The sequence below is a fragment of the Protomyctophum bolini genome (genome assembly GCF_963924005.1).
Source record: "Protomyctophum bolini genome assembly, chromosome: 5".
Taxonomy (NCBI): domain Eukaryota; kingdom Metazoa; phylum Chordata; class Actinopteri; order Myctophiformes; family Myctophidae; genus Protomyctophum; species Protomyctophum bolini.
In genome coordinates this window covers 20785498-20805736 of record NC_137866.1, presented here as the reverse complement: position 1 = coordinate 20805736, position 20239 = coordinate 20785498, and the positions used below count along the sequence as shown (strand labels likewise).

The following is a 20239-nucleotide window of genomic DNA, read 5'->3' as shown; positions in this document are numbered from 1 at the left end:
CACACACACACACACACACACACACACACACACACACACACACACACACACACACGATTACACTACACGTCCATTGAACGCGCAGCGCGTCCCCGTATACGCGGTCCTACATCCTCTGTTAAAACAGTTTAAAGATGACGAGCAGGTCTGTGTTGTCTCTGTCCAGAGTCCTGAAAGCAGCGTCGACCCACTCTTCCAGGGCAGTAAGACTCTTTAGGTTTACATATCAGCTTGATAAACACGCAGGGTTTGTCTATTATACTAGTATGTTATAAGTTCTGTTGGTTCGTCAAGTTAATTGCTGCTAAACGGATTAGTTGGCTAACTTTGTTAGCCAAGCTAGCATCAAGCCGGTGGTATGTCGCTGTCCTTTCAGGACCCACAAAAGGTCTATTTGCTTTGCTGTGTGGATCGAGTTGATCTTCTTAAAGACAGACATGTTTTGCCACTACTAAAACCGAACGTATAATGTGATAATGTCGATGCAAAAATATCGCTATTTTGTTAACAGGTCCATGTAGATTCATTTAAATGAGTGCTTTAACACTTAATTAACACTTAATTAACACTTTAATTATTCTACCCACAGGTGGTTGGTGCAACTTCGTGTTGTCAGAGACAAAAGTCCACATACACAGTGAGTTAGATGAGTGATCCAAGACAAAAACAAATACCAAAGATGGTAGTTCCTTTGTTAACTGTGTCTCAGACGCTTTTTCCCTTTTTGCTCACATACATCACTCATGTTGTCGACCAATTATGTCACCCTGCCAAACCTACTGTTTTATCCCTCTTCGAACTATGAAAACAAATAAAATACTAAGCTGAACATTCATGTTTAATGGATGCACTGACGTCACGTGTGAGCAGTTTCTAGTGGGGGTGACGCCAGCATCTCCGGTGATCCTTGTGTGACTTCCTCTTGTCTTTACACCACTAAACTTTCCCTATTCTCTCTCCCATCCTTGTCCACCTATACATCCAGACCATAGTGAGTATCATCACTTGCAGACTTGTATTCTTTCTATGCATTTGTCACAATCTATATGAATAGCAGATAGATATGTGTTTCATTTTGTTAATAGTAGTCATCAAGATAGATAGATAGATAGATAGATAGATAGATAGATAGATAGATAGATAGATAGATAGATAGATAGATAGATAGATAGATAGATAGATATTACATGTGTGTCTGTATGTTTGTGGCAATGTGTTGTGTTAAATGCAGATACCTGAGCGTGTGTGCCTACTGTATATCTTGCAGCCTCCACCTGCAAAGTATGGAGGCAGACACACTGTCACTCTAATTCCTGGGGATGGAATTGGGCCTGAGCTGGCCAACTGTGTCCGTGAGCTGTTCAGGTCAGAAAACACATAACTATGCATATAGCATATGTCGCTCAGTCACTCGGTCGCTCACTTCCTCACTACCTGCTATGTATTGTATCAATGTATATGTACATTCTTATAGGTTCTGTTGTGTCCCGGTGGATTTTGAGGTGGCGAATGTGGACTCCACTCTGGCCACAGAAGATGACATCAACAACGCTATTATGGCTATCAGACGCAATGGAGTAGCCCTCAAAGGTATGTCTCTGTTTGTGTAATAGCTAGGGCATACCAGCTCAGTGGCCTTGTGGTTAGAGTGTCCGCCCTGAGACTGGGAGGTTGGGGTTCAATCCCCAGCAGGTTCATACCAAAGACTCTAAAAATGGGACCCAATGCCTCCCTGCTTGACACTCAGCATCAAGGGTTGGATTGGGGGTAAGTCCCTGCGACATACTAGCGTCATGTCCAGGGGGTGTACTTGTACATCAAGCTGCCTCACGCTACAGAAACAGGAGATAGGATCCTGGCCTATGGGCCTCATGGCACGGCAAGGCTACTTACTAGGGCATAGCAGTGGTGATTTTTTGGGTCTATCGTTCCAGACCCCATTCATTTTCTCCATACAGATTTTCTAAAATATGTATAATATTAATTATTTTAAGCCTAGAATCAAGTCATCCAGGATCCGCGGTGAATCATGACCATAAAACATTGGATTCTGTGGAAGAAAAAAAAATAAAAACTGCAAAACAAAGGGTTTATTTAGAAAACAAAGCAATAGTGCCACATCAAAGTTGGTGTTGTGACCTTTATATATTGTCAATTACTTGCATGAGAGGGGGAGAGGTGGTGGAGTTAGTTGCTTTAGCAGACATTTCGAGGGTCCAATGGAGTTAAGAGGGTTTTGTCCAAAGCGTTTTAATATATGATGATAATAATAATAACTAGAAAGAGGCAATTCTGGGAAATTGCAAAGTGTGATTGCCTACATCGCAGCCGTGGAAAATGGAATGGCTTTTGGCTCCGCGTTGATGAAGCCACCCTCGACACGCGATTCAGATTTGGGACGGATCGGACATTCCGTGCGTGAGTTGTGGCGTTTTTTGTGAAATAGGCCCCTCCCACTAACTTCGGAAGACGATTACGGCCGAACGATACAGAAGATCTAAATTCTGACTGAGATTTGGACAAAATCTGTAGGAGGAGGAGCAAAAAGTGTGTTTTGAACAAAATTCAAAATGTCGGGAAATATATCTAGACGCAAATGGGCGTGGCCTATATGGGGAGATGCGTCATGACCCAAGGAATCCAGGGAAAAAAACTTTTACGACCTACGGTTCAAGAGTTATACCCAAAAACGTAAAGTTGGCTGTTATAGCGCCACCATGAGGCCGACTTCTACGGTAATTCATTTTAGTAATTATTATGAATCTCTCCTCCAAGTCTTGTAAGTATAGCCTTTACGGTCTCAGAGGAAAAAATACTTGAAAGTGAGTTTTTGCATTTTCCCATTTTCACATTCATGTCTATGTGGAAATTCTAATTAATTCCACATACCATTAATTCCAATTCCACATTGACCACTACCAGGTCAACTGGTAGTGGTCCTACCCCCCCCATGAGACTTATTTGTTTATAAACATTTGGTATTTGTTTATAAACATTTGGGATTTGTTTACAAACATTTTGGTATTTGTTTACAAACATTTGGGATTTGTTTATAAACATTTTGGTATTTGTTTATAAACAAATACCAAAATGTTTATAAACAAATACTAAATGTTTATAAACAAATATGTCTCATGGGGGGGGTAGTACCACTACCAGTTAACTGTAGTAAGTCTCATGGGGGGGGGGGGTAGGACCACTACCAGGTCAACTGGTAGTGGTCCTACCCCCCCCATGAGACTTATTTGTTTATTAACATTTGATATTTGTTTATAAACATTTGGGATTTGTTTACAAACATTTAGTATTTGTTTACAAACATTTGGGATTTGTTTATAAACATTTTGGTATTTGTTTATAAACAAATACCAAAATGTTTATAAACAAATACCAAATGTTTATAAACAAATAAGTCTCATGGGGGGGGGGGGGTAGGGGGGGTAGTACCACTACCAGTTAACTGTCTTAGCAAAGCACAAGCACACGATTCCCGATGTAGCCCGTCGTTTTGACATATGGCTCGAGTGCGTGCGACAAAAAAGAAAAACTGTGGGAGGAGTAGCACGCCAAAATAAAGTCAGAGCAGTAAAACAATAGTCTGATTGCCCTCAGGGCAATCACACTAACTAGAACTGCACTCTGTCGAGTGCCTACTTGCTTGTTGCACCCAAGTAGGCCAATGGTCTACTAGTGCGCAAGCAAGTACTGACTGTACTGTCGACCGCTACAAACTTTCAAACCTCAGCCTCTCTGAAAGAACGTTTGAAATATTGAATTATTAGGTTTAGCTATTTGCTACGTACCTAGTTTTTGGAGGTAAAAAAGTAGTATTATGAAGTATGGTGAAAGCGACGGCTTTCGATGGTGACGTATATGTCGATCAGTGTCGGGTGGATTAAAGGAAATGCCTCTATGTATATGTAAATTTGTAAGTTGATTAGCGGTATACTGTGGTTACTTTGCGATCCTTTTGATGCGTATGTATCGTCCCAGCATATGACGTCAGGGTATAACTGGTATAATTAGCTCTCAATGATGATGTAATAAAGATGTGGATTAAAGGACCCCATGCCAGGGTGTAATTAGTTTTCGATGGTGACGTAATGACGATATGTTTTAGTGTCGGGAGGATTAAAGGTAATGCCCTATGTATACTGTACATGTATGTAATCTGTCACCACTGCCGTATCAGGCACAAGTAGTCATTACGTCATATGCTGGGACGGCGCATACGCATCGAACATGCTGGGCGAGCGCTGGCGCTTTGGCATGGGAGGTCAGATCAACATAATGGAATGTCAGAACATGTCAGCTCCAGGTCAGAGAGTTGCTGGCCGGCTCCATGCAGATCTAGTTGATGATCCAGTCTTCTCCATGTATGGCTATCCAGGGTTTGGTGAGGTCAGTGTTGTGATCTTCATATATAGCCTATGGAGACGGCCATATATGGTGGAGTGACGTGTCACGAGGCGTGACCATATATGGAGGACTGTCCGACCAACTGACTTTTTATATAGTAAACTTTATATAGTAAAGTTTCATATAGTAAACTGCGACCTACTGGCACAATAACAACAATAATAATAATGATGATGATGATGATAATGATGATGATGATAATAATATAATTTCTGCTACAATGTATAAGAACAAAACCAAAACGAAATATTTTTGCTATTCCTTACACATACACAAGATGTAAAGAAATAAAGAAACATTGAACATTGACAATTGTGATGGTATCCCTTTAAACAATCGTATGTTTTAGTTCTGGTCTATCTATCTGTAGTTATACACTATCTTTCTTTTTGTTCCTGTTTGTTTTCCAGGTAATATTGAGACCAACCACAACCTGCCTGCCTCCTACGTGTCCAGGAACAACCTACTGCGGTGAGTCCCTAAAACGTGCACCTTTAAGTTAGACCCTTTCTCCTTTCATTCCGGACTCTTCACTAGAACCTTCTCAGCCGGAGGTCCTACAATCTTCGTTACCATCAGTGGAAAAACTGTATTATAACTTTGCATTGTAAGGCTTCTTTACACAAACAGCCATTTTGTTCTCTTTCTCTGGTGTACTCTGGCCTACTCTGGCGCTACTTTTGATCGGTCTCTTTTTGTCTTTCTACCCCACTCTCCCCCCCATTATTTTTTTACTGTTACTTTCTTATACTGCCCATCCATATGTTTCCTTGTATCTGTCCTTCACTTCCTCCCTCCATCCTCTCTTGACTATCTCCTTTCCTTTCCTCCCTGTTCCTAGGGTTGTCACGATCATGAAAGTTTGCTTGACAATTAATGAATCGTCATTAAAGGACCACTTCACCATTTTTCAACCTATGTTCATATAATTGGTCCTCACTAATAATCATGATAAAATGCCACCATTTCTTTCTACTCCGTCTGTGTCTCATAGGAGGGCTGGGGGCAGTTCAGAAACCCGTCCACCAGTGACATCATCGATGGGGAATCCAAGCTAATAGAAACTGCAGGCTTTCTAGTCCTGAAAAGTTGCAATGCGATAATGGAAGCCATCTTTCTCACGATAATAAAAATCGAAACATTTTTGTAAATGAAACTAACGATGATGTCACTGGTGGACAGGTTTCTAAACTGCCCACAGCCCTCCTATGAGACACAGACACAGAGTAGGAAAAAAAATCTGCCATTTTATCATGATTATTAGTGAGGACATATTATATGAAGATAGTTTGAAAAGTGTCTCCATAAATCTGAGCTTTAGTGGGATGGTCCTTCCATGAGAGGACTTTGTAAACAGAGATTACATGGGGAAGATATGACTTAAATAGTGAAATGACTGACAATGACTGATTCATGCAGTACCAATAATTACAAAAATTATCACATTGTGACGTGTTGTGAGCTTGTAGATCTACTATTTCCACAATGTTTTTTATTATTTTAAAGATATCTTTTTTGCGGCTTACGCCTTTTATTGGTTTTTTGAAGGGACAGACAGTAGGCTGACAGGAAACGGGAGAGGGATGGGGGAAGACATGCAGTAAAGGCCGTGTCGGGCTCGGGAGTCGAACCCGCGGCACACTGCGACTGGATTACCAGTCGGGTGCCCAGTCGGTTACGCCACCGCCTGGGCCTTTTATATGTATGAACTGTATGAACATTTCAACATCACAGTTATGATGTTTTTCCATGCATTCCCCAGCACCACTCTGGACCTGTATGCCAACGTGATGCACTGCCAGACTCTCCCAGGTGTGAGAACTCGCCACAAGAACATTGACATCATCATCATCAGAGAGAACACCGAGGGCGAGTACAGCAGCCTGGAGCATGAGGTTTGTGTATGTGTGTGTGTGTGTGTGTGTGTGTGTGTGTGTGTGTGTGTGTGTGTGTGTGTGTGTGTGTGTGTGTGTGTGTGTGTGTGTGTGTGTGTGTGTGTGTGTGTGTGTGTGTGTGTGTGCGTGCGTGTGTGTGTGTGTGTGTGTGTGTGTGTGTGTGTGTGTGTGTGTGTGCGCGTGTGTGCGTGTGCGTGCGTGCGTGCATGCGTGAAATGCATGAAATACTACATAAGTCAAAGCCTTGTTGTCTGGAATTGTGAAAAAACCTACAAGCTCACAGGCTACTCAAAAAGCCTAGATGGTGCAGTGCAGTGTGTCGCTTGGATGAGTCTGTGAATAGCATAATCGTCAGTATAAATAACCCTGTCAAAAGCTTTGGCCACTCAGAATAGCCAGATGGCATTGATCACGCCTCCAGGTCTTTAGTTTACTCAAGTTAGGGAATAAGAGTCTGGTACTTAAGACACGCAAAATACAGCCCATTGGCTTAAAAGCCTTTATTTATAACTGTCACAAATGCCTGTCTAACATGTACATTTGGACTGTTTTTTATTGGATGTATATTGTATTTTGTGTTTTGTATGTTTCTCTATGGACCCTGAGTCTGCAATAAAGGCATTCATTCATTCACAATGCACTCACTCACAAAACAAGCTAATAAGAACTAAACTGAAACTAAAAGATTAAAAAAAAAAAGAAAATAGATGTAGAAAAAACTATAATAACCTTAACAAACTTCACCACTGATTAGCTTGCTCTGCTGCTCAACTAAAAAACACCCAATTCCCTTCTCGTGTTCTCTGCCCGGCCTTTCTCTCCCTCCATCCCTGTCCATCTGTTTCCTTTGTCCAGAGTGTACCAGGTGTCGTGGAGTCTCTGAAGATCATCACCAGGACCAGATCTCTGCGCATCGCTGAATACGCCTTTAGAACGGCACGGGAGAAAGGCCGAAGCCGTGTCACGGCCGTCCACAAAGCCAACATCATGTAAAGTGTCTCAATTTAGCCTGTGAAGGAGAGAGATAATGTATTTAATTCTTAAATAATTGACAGCACAGACAATACAATATGTCCTTTGATTGACCTTCATCAAGATTTCACCCTTTCACCCAAACCTTTACACAAATTGAGCCTCATTCAAGAAACATGCTTCCAATCATATATGATCTTAAACCACTTACTGTATGTGAGCATTTTCACAAGCATAATGTGATTCATCATTCTTCTTAGCTGAATTTGTTTGTTGGTACACACAGCACTGCTTTTTAGGCATTTGTATGTGCCAGAAAACTTTCATGGCAACACTTAGAATGTCTTTTGCGTTTATGCACAATCCATTACAGTGGTGCCAGTTCTTAAACAAGATGTTTAAGAACTTCTTAATTGTCAAAACAAATAAGAGAAAAGAAAAAAGATATCTGTTCAACAATCTATTGCTTGTTTTTGAAGTAAGGATGGGCTTATAGACATAAGACAAATTCAAACCATTTCTTTCTTTTTTCTTTTTCAAGTTGAAGCATTCAGAGCTGAAAATAATTATGCCTCTCAGTGCATTTGCCATTTCTGATAGTGTGACCACAATCTGGCAAAGGGTTTTACAATAAGTTGTTGCAGGACAGCAGACACCAACTTATAAAACGTATTAATCACAGGAACACCTTACAAATAGCCTATAATTCATATTCTTACCATGATATATAGATAGATGAAAAAAACACACATAAACAAATACACAATACATTGACAATACTACACAAAAAAGAATCGGCTACCAGTCATAGTTCCACATAACATTTAATTTCATGCACAGAACTGAGATGGGGCTTTTGTTTAGAAGTCCTATACTTGTGGGAACAAAAGATCTTGAAGCCCCTAGCCTGCAACATTGGTACATCGTACCGTCTTCGATGCAAATTAGCAAATTAGCAAAAGCTTGCCGCTTCCTGAGTACCCAGGTCTCATACATTGCTGTCATAATCTCAAGTCGTAACTCGCTGGATACATTGATGATTTTATGGAGTTTGTGTGTGTGTGTGTGTGTGTGTGTGTGTGTGTGTGTGTGTGTGTGTGTGTGTGTGTGTGTGTGTGTGTGTGTGTGTGTGTGTGTGTGTGTGTGTGTGTGTGTGTGTGTGTGTGTGTGTGTGTGTGTGTGTGTGTGTGTGTGTGTGTGTGTGTGTGTGTGTGTGCGTGCGTGCGTGCGTGCGTGCGTGCGTGCGTGCGTGCGTGCGTGCGTGCGTGCGTGCGTTTGCCCGAGTAGGAAGCTGGCTGATGGCCTCTTTCTGGAGTGCTGTAAGGAGGTTGCAAGTGGTTACCCTGACATTGCATTTGACAGCATGATTGTGGATAACACCACAATGCAGGTACTGTATATAACACTGCTTAATGCCAAGGTTCATTTACTTTTGTGATAATTCCATGATTGCACCATTTTATAGCTGTATATCTCTCATTTCTCTCAAAGAATATCTTGACTATATGTTCTCCAAACTGTTGGTTCCCAAAAAGCTTTCATGATCGCATCCAGAACAAACAAGAAATTACAATATTTGTAAAGTGTGTGCATGTGCGTGTGCCTGTTAGTTGGTTTCCAGGCCCCAGCAGTTTGATGTGATGGTGATGCCCAACCTGTATGGGAACGTGGTGAGCAATGTGTGTGCCGGTCTAGTGGGCGGGCCGGGCCTGGTACCTGGAGCCAACTATGGAACGGACTACGCTGTGTTTGAAACGGTGAGGGAGAATTCTGCAGCATTTTGGATCAATCTGGATCTAGTCCAGATTGCCTGGAATAGTCTAGCCATAAAAATAGTAAACCCCATCATACAGTGTCATACATTTTCCACTAGAAGAACACCCCCATTTCATTTTGCATTTATCGTATAATCACTGTTACATTCTGATATCTTCATCCTTACACCTGGGAAAAACTGAATCCATTCTCTTCGGATCAAATAGTAATCTCAAAAAGGCAGATGGCTTCTTGGTTAGAGTTGGTGACGATATTATCACACGGAAGGATCAAATTACCTACCTAGGTTCCATCCTGGAGGCCAATCTTTCCGGTGATAAGATGGCCACCAACGTAATCAAAAAAGTCAATCAAAGAACAAGATTCCTCTACAGGATCTCCTCACTGGTCGACAAAAACACCTTGAAGACCTTAACAGGAGCCCTCGTACAAGGTTTCTTTGACTATGCATCCACCTCCTGGTACCACAGCACCTCAAAGGCCCTTAAAACAAGGCTCCAGACCTCCCAAAACAAACTGGTCAGGCTCCTACTTGGCCTCACCCCCCGAACCCACCTCACCCCTGCCCACTTTGACAGGCTGGGATGGCTTAGGGTCGACGACAGAGTACAGCATCTTGCAATGGGTCTGGTCCACAAGATTCGATACACCACCAAGATACCCATGTACCTGTCTAAATACTTCCTTAATGTAAACGAAGTCCACACCCACAACACCAGAGGGAGTGCAACAAACCATGTACAACCCAGATTCGGCACAAACAAGGGGCTAAATTATTTTCGCTCCTATGCGACCAAAATGTGGAACGCCCTACCAACAGTCATTAAGACATGTGAATCCCTTGGCTCCTTCAAAACTGCTCTCAAAGGGCACCTACGGATGGCTGCAATTCGAAACTGGCCTCTGTAAAAGCTGAATTTTTATCTGGATTGTACTATGTTTTTGTATGGACGTGGTGTTGGGTGCCTGCACATATGCACACATGGCATCAACGCATGGTGTTGTGTGCAGGCGCCCTACACTCTGTCTTTGTACTATGGATTGTACTATGTTTTTGTATGGACGTGGTGTTGGGTGCCTGCACATATGCACACATGGCATCAACGCATGGTGTTGTGTGCAGGCGCCCTACACTCTGTCTTTCGTTTTCTTTTATCCCCCTGTTCCCCTCACTGTATATATATTTTTTTCCCTTTTCGCTTCCTATATGATGAATTCCTGTTCTGTTCTTTAACTACATAGAAGTGTCTATTTGTTTGTCTCTAAATGTTTTGATGAATTGAACAATGTGGACCCTGTTGTAAACAAGTGTAAGGCTTAATTGGGTCGTCCACTCACAGTTAACAGTCTTTGTATTGAGTTTGTGCTTGAAATGTACTGTAATTCTGCAAACTGTTAATAAAGATTTCAATCAATCAATCAAAAGGGCAAGGACAACTTTAGTTTTTTTTCAACTAAGGTTCATGTTCATATTTTTTTAATTTGCTGCTTTCTTTCGTTTTAGGGATTTTAGCTGTTTTTGACAGGGCATTCGAGCATAGGGCTAAATATGTATTTTTTTTTACAAAATATGGCAATTTTTTTTTTTTATTATTTACTATAGTCCTACTAGACCCCAAGAAATTACATCTGGCCACAAAAGATCACGAGATCTATTGAATGTGTCAAAAACAGCTAAAATCCCTAAAACGAAAGAAAGCAGCAAATGAAAAAGAATTACACTCATCTTTTATTTTCTCTAATAACTACCAAAAACATGAACCTTGGTTGAAAAATACTAAAGTTGTCCTTTACGGTAACAATCCCGTCCTTTGTGCCACAGTTTGGGGCGAGGAAAATCTCCCAAAAGTAAAAAAAAACCCAATCCCAAGGAAGGATCCCAAAAGAGGGCACCCTCCTCCTGGCCAGGCAGGCGTGCAATAGGTGCCAAATTGGCAATATGCAAATTATTTAAAAAAATGTATGCTGCATTTCTACCACAGGGGGTTCTCAATACTTCCTCTTTAGGGATGAAACAGAAGCGTGTAGCAACATTGTACACAGTATGACTTTAAAGTAGGTCGAATTGCTTGTATATCTGCATGCATTTCGTCCTCCGGGTGAAACTCTTTGTCAGGTGCAAAAGAAACGGCTTTGATGTCACATATCAAAGGAGACATGTAGCAGCTGACGGGACAATTAATACACACAGACAATATCGTGACTTAATTGGACCCACACATGTTTCTCTCTCTGGTGTTGTTTTCTTCAACCTTCATGTTGTTGTAAACTGCTTGGCTGTGTGCACTGCAGGGGACTAGAAACACTGGTAAAAGCATAGCTAACAGCAACAGTGCTAACCCCACGGCCATGCTGCTGGCCTCCTGTCTGCTGCTGGACCACCTCAAGCTGCATGGATACGCCAGCATGATCCGCAGAGCTGTCTATTCTACCTTCGCTGAGACACAGGTATATCTTATTGGTCTGTCTGTAGCATGATTTACAGACACAGGTATATCCTATTGGTCTGTCTGTAGCATGATTTACAGACACAGGTATATCCTATTGGTCTGTCTGTAGCATGATTTACAGACACAGGTATATCTTATTGGTCTGTCTGTAGCATGATTTACAGACACAGGTATATCCTATTGGTCTGTCTGTAGCATGATTTACAGACACAGGTATATCCTATTGGTCTGTCTGTAGCATGATTTACAGACACAGGTATATCTTATTGGTTTGTCTGTAGCATGATTTACAGACACAGGTATATCTTATTGGTCTGTCTGTAGCATGATTTACAGTGAGACACAGGTATATCTTATTGGTCTGTCTGTAGCATGATTTACAGTGGCGTGCAAAGACATTTAGAGGGGCAGGTGCTCAAGTGAAAAAAAAGGGCACCTTGTGCAGCGCCTGGAACGGTACCGACCGGTTGCCTTAATAGTGTGAGATTTATAGATTTTGGGGCCTAAATAATTGATCAATGGTCCACATACTGTACAGTGTACACTGTTTATTAAACTTTAACTTCCCATAAAATGGGGCAGGCAAAACAAGGACACAGTAAACACGCTGACATGAAATGACGATCTGACAAGGGACTGAACAAACTGGGGTATATAAATAGACAAAGACTAACTAGACACAGGTGAACTCAAAATACAATCAAACACAGGATAGGCTAACAGGACAAAGAGGACACAGGTGAAAACACTGACACATAACAAGGTAGGTGAGACAAGGTAGGGAACAGCAACTAGGCAAACAGGAAACACTAGGGACCATACTACAAAATAAGATACACAAAACCAACAGGGTAACAGAAAACCAAACAGAACAAGACATGGCAAAATACTGAACATAAAACAACCACATAACCATAAAGGTCAAGCCACATATTAGTCCAGTGGTTTGGACCTAAGTCAATGCTCAAATACAAAGGAGCGAGGCGTGACAACGACTGACACAGAAACATAGCTTTTTCAGAAAACTGCCAGGATGTAGAAGACATTTTTAGAAAGTGTGTCGTCCTTAATTACTACTTTGTCCACACAGCTGCACACCGCTGACCTTGGAGGACAAGGCTCCACGTCTGAAGTGGTCAAGTTCATCAAGACCACCATCCAGAGCACTGGGCCCCTGACACAGAGCATCTAGAACACACACCCACACGCACACGCACGTACGCACACACACACACACACACACACACACACACACACACACACGACACAAGTGTATTAAAGGTATTCTATAGTACCTATCGTTACCTATGCAATTTAATCGTCGCAATACTGCTATTCAAGATTGTATATTGATGCAACAGTTTGATAATGTTCTTGAGTTCTTGAAATCGCTACTGAAAACAATTACGTAGAAATGCAAATGAATAATGTTGAGAGCTCCACCTTATGTATAACGCCTCAATACCCATACGTATTTGATGTGAGTAGTGAGAAATATTCATTTACTGAATGTGTGTTTGAATTATTAATTCCCAAAGAAGCGACTGCGCCTCTTGTCGTGCACCTGTTTTCCCCCTTTATTCATCCATCCATTCATCCTGTGTGTATTTCTTTATACTAGTAAACAATCAATATCTATTCATGGGTTTTCTTTTGGTGTATTGAAATGTAAATGATTGTTTTTCAAGTTCTTTGAACCACATAACCGTTATAATATTGAATGTAACCACACAGCCCTGGCTCCAGCTCTTGAATTGTGTTGGATTGAACACCCTATGGTACACACACACAGGGCCCAGGGCCACTGGACCTTGCACTGAATAAAACCTCTTTATTACCTCTATTCATGTCATCACGCGTTTGCTTGTCGCCTGCTCACATTAACGTTGCAATAGCCTGGGGAAACCAGCAGGAGGCTACAGTGTCCTCTGTAGTATAGGGTCAAGTGTCCTGGCAGAAGGGAGAGCTGCCCCCTATCTGACAGAGGAGGGGGAGGTGGGGGGTTGACGCACGCACACACACACACAGACACACTCAATTCCTGACAGATTTTGGGAATGCAGATATGGAAGTCAATTTCCACTTTTCAAGGGTTTTTTGCTCACAAATGCGTGGCAGGATATACTGTGTGAGGAAAGAACTTGGAATTGTGAGTTGTGACCCTTATGGTTGTGACACATGAAGTCTCAATTGTGAGAACCCCATAATGCTTATGGCATCTGAGCCTTGGTATAGAGCGGCGCAGGCCCTCCCCCTTTCAGAACAACGAACGGCCCAGGAAATGAAAACGCAATGCATTTCCCCATAGGCAGTTTATATTTAATTTATTTAAATACCTTTTAAGCGTCGTACGAAGCCAACTCTTGTCGTGACAAATCATGACAACACACACAATATTTCGAGCCAAACAAAGAATTAGAAAGTAGAAAAAAACGGCAGGTTACAACACTTTCTTTGTTGTTTTTCTTCTTTGTAATTATTTGTTTGGTCCAAAATATTGTGTGTTGTCATGATTTGTCACGACAAGAGTTGGCTTCGTACGACGCTTAAAAGGTCTTTAAATAAATTAAATAAAAACTGCCTATGGGGAAATGCATTGCGTTTTCATTTCCTGGGCCGTTCGTTGTTCTGAAAGGGGGAGGGACTGCGCCGCTCTATAGCCTTGGTGGTTTGACAGAAATTAGGGTTTATGACAGAAAGGCTTTAATATGCATAGTTTTTTGTGATGTTAAGTATGGGTTTAATTAGTTTAGGCATAGTTGCAAAAGCGCAAGGAAGAAGTTGGACCATACACATATAAGAACAAGAAAGAACTGAAAGAACTTGGTCACGCCCATGTTTTCCTCTGCAGTGTCCTGTGTTTCTTTGACCTGTAAATACGTTTATCTCTAGTATATCTTTCTGTTTTTAGGCGTCTGAATCTCATGAGTGTAGAGCAAGTTAAAAGCAAGCAGGAGGGTTCCCTCATAGGTCATGTACTCAAATGCAACTGGGTGTACCATAAGGAGGTACTGTACTGAATACTGATTGGGTGTACAGTCTGATAAGATATAGTTCATAATATATGAATTGAATGATATTAGAAATACTCTGGACTTCAGAGACATGTTATTGAAATTAGCTGTGTGGCAAAGCTTTTACTGTAACAGATGGATTTTGTTCATAAGCACCGGTTTTTGGATCCAAAAGCATGAGCGAGACAGAAAGATCTTTGAACATGTTTTTTTAAAATTAATTACAGTTTCAGATGAGTCATTTCTTAAGAGAATGTATTTCAAATAACAGTGAATCACAGAGGAATCCTCAGTCAAAGTCAGAGATAGCGTTTCAATCACATTATCACAATGATCAAAAATACAGCTCTTAAAGTCCATGAAACAAGTCCTCAAAAAGAACAAACCCTCATGGTGACCAAATCCAAATTGCCAGGCACAACACAGAAGAACACACGAGAGAGACTGCGTGGCGCAGAGGGACACAGGACACAATCTGGCATGGGGAGCACACCAGAAAAGCATTAGCTAATTAAAGATTAAAGATAAATAATAAATCTCTAAAAGATCCTTTTTTTTCTCTCGCTGCTGTATGTTATGCTGATGTGGGTATATACACTGCTGAAGGCTTCTTTTATTTTTGATCTCATCTTAATTTTTCTTTGATTAATTATTATTATTATTATTAATATAGTACATATGTTGTTGTATGTTGTAACACATACTTACTCCGTATGATAGTAGTGACACATTAACCTTCATTCTTGAGATCAGCTGAATGGAATCACATCTGAGTGGACTCTCGGATGTGAAGACAGTAAGACACTACTAGAATGAAGAGATTGACAATTAGGCAGGGCAAAGAATACCAGGAATACCCCCCCCCCCCCCCCCCACACACACACACACACACACACACACACACACACACACACACACACACACACAGACAGACAGACACTCAATTCCCATGACAGATTTTTGGAATGCAGATATGGAAGTCAATTTCCACTTTTCAAGGGTTTTTTGTTCACAAATGCGTGGCAGGATATACTGTGAGGAAATAACTTGTGAATTGTGACACGTACATGATGATGAAGAGCTCAATTATTGTGAGAACCCCATAATGCTTTATGGCACCTGAGCCTTGGTGTTGGCAATGTTTTGACTGTTAAGCCTGAACTTTATGACACCCTGCTGTATGTGTGTGTGTGTGTGTGTGTGTGTGTGTGTGTGTGTGTGTGTGTGTGTGTGTGTGTGTGTGTGTGTGTGTGTGTGTGTGTGTGCGTGTGTGTGTGTGTGTGTGTGTGTGTGTGTGCGTGCATGGGTCACTCCCGGGGGCCCCTTGATAATTAGAGGTTTTTCCTAACGAGAGTGTGATCGAGGGGAAGTGAACAGATTACTGCAGTGCATTCTCAGATGTGGAGAGGTGCGCCCCCCCCCCTCCCCCCCAAAACCATTCCAAATTCAGTAAAGCATGCATGGCAGCCTTTTCTATCTCATGTTGACCGCCTTACACTCGTGCCCCCGATTGAACCTGAATTGCTGTCACCTGACTAGCCAACCTGTCTTGTCTGGATGGTTTGTGACCATGAACTGCTTTGTATAATTGACTATATTGGAGTTTTATTTTTTATTTTTTATATATTTTGTTTTGTGTTGAATGTTCTTTGGTTGTCTTGATTTGGAATTTGTTTTGTTGTTGTGTGTGCTTTAGTTTTTTGTATTTGTTACTCTGTTTGTATTTCTCAATTTACAAAAACAATTAAAAAACACTCTAGTCTCTACTACAAGTAGAACTGAAGGTACAATGTACTATTGTCATCAAAATACAGTAGCCTACCAAAGAAAATGTATTCAAATGTAAAACAAAAATCACACCTGTGTGAAGTGAGGGGCGCTCTTATCATCTTACAACATCAATTACAACATAATGGTTGTTTAAGCAACCATTGTTTTAGTCCACAAAACAAACATTACATTTCTCTTTATTGTCTAACATGGCGTTTTCTTATAAACAAGCATTGTTGAAAGACAAACATTAAAGCTGTATATAGGAGGGGCTAGCGTCCCTCAAAAATGTATCACCTTTCGGAAATAACCAATCTACAAGCTCACAACGTGACGCATTGTGTGCCAAATTATGTATGTAAGTATATGCCCCCACCCTTCAAACTTTCAAAACCACCCTCAAGACTCACCTCTTCAAAATTGCCTTCCCTAGCTAACCCTTTTCACTGTCTTCTAATGTTCTTTAGCTTTTAGAGTTATTTCTCCTTTTTTCTAATAAAGTTGTTTTTATTTGTTGTTACCTCTGTAAAGCCCCCCCATGTAAAGCGTCTTTGGGTACTCAGAAAAGCGCTATATGAGATATTATTATTATTATATGTGTAGTGGTGTAGAAGTGTAAAGTATAAAATAATTGAAATATGGTACTCCAGTAAAGTAAAACGCAAAATTGTGTACTTATAGATTATGCCTAGTGGCTTTTACCACTAACTGAGCTAATAGCCCCTTTTGGTGTTTTAAACATTATGTTATAATTTAGCTATTGAAAAATAGCAGATCTACAAGCTCGTAGTGCGCCACTATAGGTCTGCTGTTTTTGAGAAATGGAGGATTTCGAAGAATCTTTTTAAAATTCCGAGGTCAGGCCTAAACGGGATATAGAGCCTGCTTGCTCAGGGGAGAAATAAAAGCGACAAACCGAGCGAGCGGTGAGATGAATGAAGGATCGAGTCATGAGAAAGGAGGGCAACACACGGGGGAGATGTCGTGGAGGAGATGGACGGAGGATCACTATGCTCTGGTTTCTGGATCTCCACAGAGATGTATAACTCCACCATGTATATAGGCTATACCATCTGTCAGGACAGATGATGTTCTATTTCTCAACTTCTCCCCTCTCCACCACTCTGCTCGATCCATGCAGTGCAAGATCACGCATATTGCCTAATTTAATGTAATTATTGAATTACTGTGTGTGTGTGTGTGTGTGTGTGTGTGTGTGTGTGTGTGTGTGTGTGTGTGTGTGTGTGTGTGTGTGTGTGTGTGTGTGTGTGTGTGTGTGTGCGTGCGTGTGCGTGCGTGAGGGAGAGAGAGGTCTTTGATCATTGAGGGAAGCTTAACAGCACAAATCTCATTTGGTATATTGGTGTTTAGCCTGTGTGTGTGTGTGTGTGTGTGTGTGTGTGTGTGTGTGTGTGTGTGTGTGTGTGTGTGTGTGTGTGTGTGTGCGTGTGTGTGTGTGTGTGTGTGTGTGTGTGTGTGTGTGTGTGTGTGTGTGTGTGTGGGCGTGCGTGCGTGCGTGCATGCATGTGTTTAGATACTGCCTGACCTGAAAGTGACCATGCATCCAAGAAGCTACTATAACTGTAAACTAATATTGTATTCATAGGAGACCATTTCGCCTATACTGTACAGAGCATTACATTTATATGTCGATGAAGTCTCAGCATCACATGCTTCGATCAACACCCTCCCCCTGCCCCACCCCTTTCCTCTCTCTCTCTCTCTCTCTCTCTCTCTCTCTCTCTCTCTCTCTCTCTCTCTCTCTCTCTCTCTCTCTCTCACTCTCTCGTCATCATCATCATCATCATACTATCATCATCATACTAAAATTCAGCGAATGTCTGTCTGTCTGTCTTTCTGAATGTCCCTGACAGCGCTTTATCTCAACATTGGCTGGCCCAATCACTCCCACTTTTCACACAGGCATGGACCATAATTATATGGAGGTCTTAATGGAGCCCTTTTTCCAATTTGACACATTAATGATTTATAATGAATTTATTAGTGGATTAAAAAATGCAAAAATGGGTATTGCACTGTCAATATCACATGAATATGAATGCAAAGTAGCGGTCCATGTGTGGACAGGCTACCTGTCGCCGTTGTGCATGGTGAGATGTGTGCAAACCGTGTAGTTTATCAGGAGAAGAATACCAAAGGATGCAACATTAATTTATTAGTGAATTCACCTCGCACCCTCACACACCTGCGTCCCTTGGCGACACCTGCATCACAGGCCACCGTTCTCACCGTTACCCCACTGGCATGCTTCCTCTAGCTAGCGCTGCAACACAACAAATTGTGCCCTATACAATTTGGCGCCGCTGACTGTGTGTGTGCGTGTTGCATCGTTTGGTAGTCTTCTCCTGATAAACTACACGGTTTGCACACATCTCACCATGCACCGCGGCGACAGATAGCCTGTCCACACATGGACCGCTACTTTCCAAAAAGCGTTCATATTTTGCGGGACAGACGGACGAGGAGCAGAAATGAAGCGCCAGCATATTGATCCATTTATCACCACGGAGAGCGCCCTGGATGAGGAGATACGAGTCATTCATGGGAGTCAATGACAAGCTAATAGTTGCACAGAGCCTTAGCATACGGCAAGCGAAAAGCGAAATGCCAAAAAAACAAATAGGAATCATTCTGAATATTCTTATCTCGCCCCGTGTCGTTTGGACGTCGCTAGGACGTCCACAGACGAACGCACCTCTCTGTTCCAATCCTTATGACGTTTCCAGACGATTTATGTACTAAATGTGTGCGCGCGTGTGAGAGGCACGCTAAACTGTCAACACTTCTACAATAAGCAACAATATAGCTGACTGTCAAACATCATTGTCCAATGTTCTTTCAGAGCAGTGGTTCTCAAACATTATGCATACAGTATACACAGCACATCACCCAAAGTCTGCAAATACTTTGAGTGTGCATATCCCCGGGTATGGACTAGTCAATTAAACAGAGCAAAGTAGGGAAAGATGAGACAGTGAACAGGAAAGAGTGAACAAGCAGCACAACAATATTAAGTCTCAGAGAGGGAGAGAAAGAAAAAGAAGAAGAGAGAGTGTGTATATAGAAGCACGAGTTTGCACATTTGCCTGGCTGACAGTGTCATAAGCAAAAGCAAATGTGCGCGCCTCACATACAAACTAGATTCCCACACACAGCATGGATCTGAGCGCCGCCGCACATGACAGCAGGTCTCGTTGTGGTTCCCACAGATGCTTCATGGGAGCCTGAAGAGGACAGAGTGCCATAAAGTAACTGTAAAAGTGAGTTGTATCTACACTTCTATTCTGATCCTTGTGCCTCTTTTCGGTCGCATGAAGTCAAAATGATGCGTGGGATTAATTCTATCGTTCAGGAGGACTAATTCAATACATTTTATATGGTGTAAACTAAAGCCTGAAGAGGACAGAGTGCCATAAAGTAAAAGTGAGTTGTATCTACACTTGTATTCTGATCTTTGTGCCTCTTTTCGGTTGCATGAAGTCAAAATGATGCGTGGGATTACTTCTATCATTCAGGAGGACTAATTCAATACATTGTATATGGTGTAAATTAGTGTGTACTGCAACGGGATGCAGATTCTCGTTGCTGAGCTGGATGATGCTAAGTGAAGGTGACCTATTTAGGTGCAGAACAGTGCCAGCATTCAGGATGTGAGTTCTGTATACAGTATACTTGAAGCCAAAGGTTAGCCTGGGAGGCTTCTCTCTTACAGTATAGGATATGTACAGTAGCCACTAGTATAGTAGCCTATGTAGAGTAATATACAGTAGTGCTCAGTGTATGGACTTCTAATATCCTTTTGTGGTTTTGATCTGCATCAATTCATTTGTTGTTAGAATGATAGCTATATCGGGACATCTTTGATTAGGAAAAGAAAACCCTGGATTATCCTGATCACAGAAGAAGGGTGGATTCATTCAGG

The 20239-nt window shown here is 41.6% G+C and overlaps 1 protein-coding gene across 1 annotated transcript; it reads left to right on the top strand.

Annotated features, from left to right (window-relative positions):
- Positions 1 to 1273: 1273 nt before the first annotated feature.
- Positions 1274 to 12704, top strand: LOC308315219 (isocitrate dehydrogenase [NAD] subunit gamma, mitochondrial-like; the record flags this gene model as incomplete). The annotated part of the gene is made up of 9 exons (XM_080763087.1): positions 1274 to 1365; positions 1475 to 1590; positions 4830 to 4890; positions 6182 to 6314; positions 7170 to 7303; positions 8574 to 8676; positions 8897 to 9043; positions 11355 to 11510; positions 12603 to 12704. The coding sequence occupies exons 2-9, from the start codon at positions 1557 to 1559 to the stop codon at positions 12702 to 12704; spliced, it is 870 nt and encodes a 289-aa protein (XP_080619213.1). The 5' UTR covers positions 1274 to 1365; positions 1475 to 1556.
- Positions 12705 to 20239: the final 7535 nt, after the last annotated feature.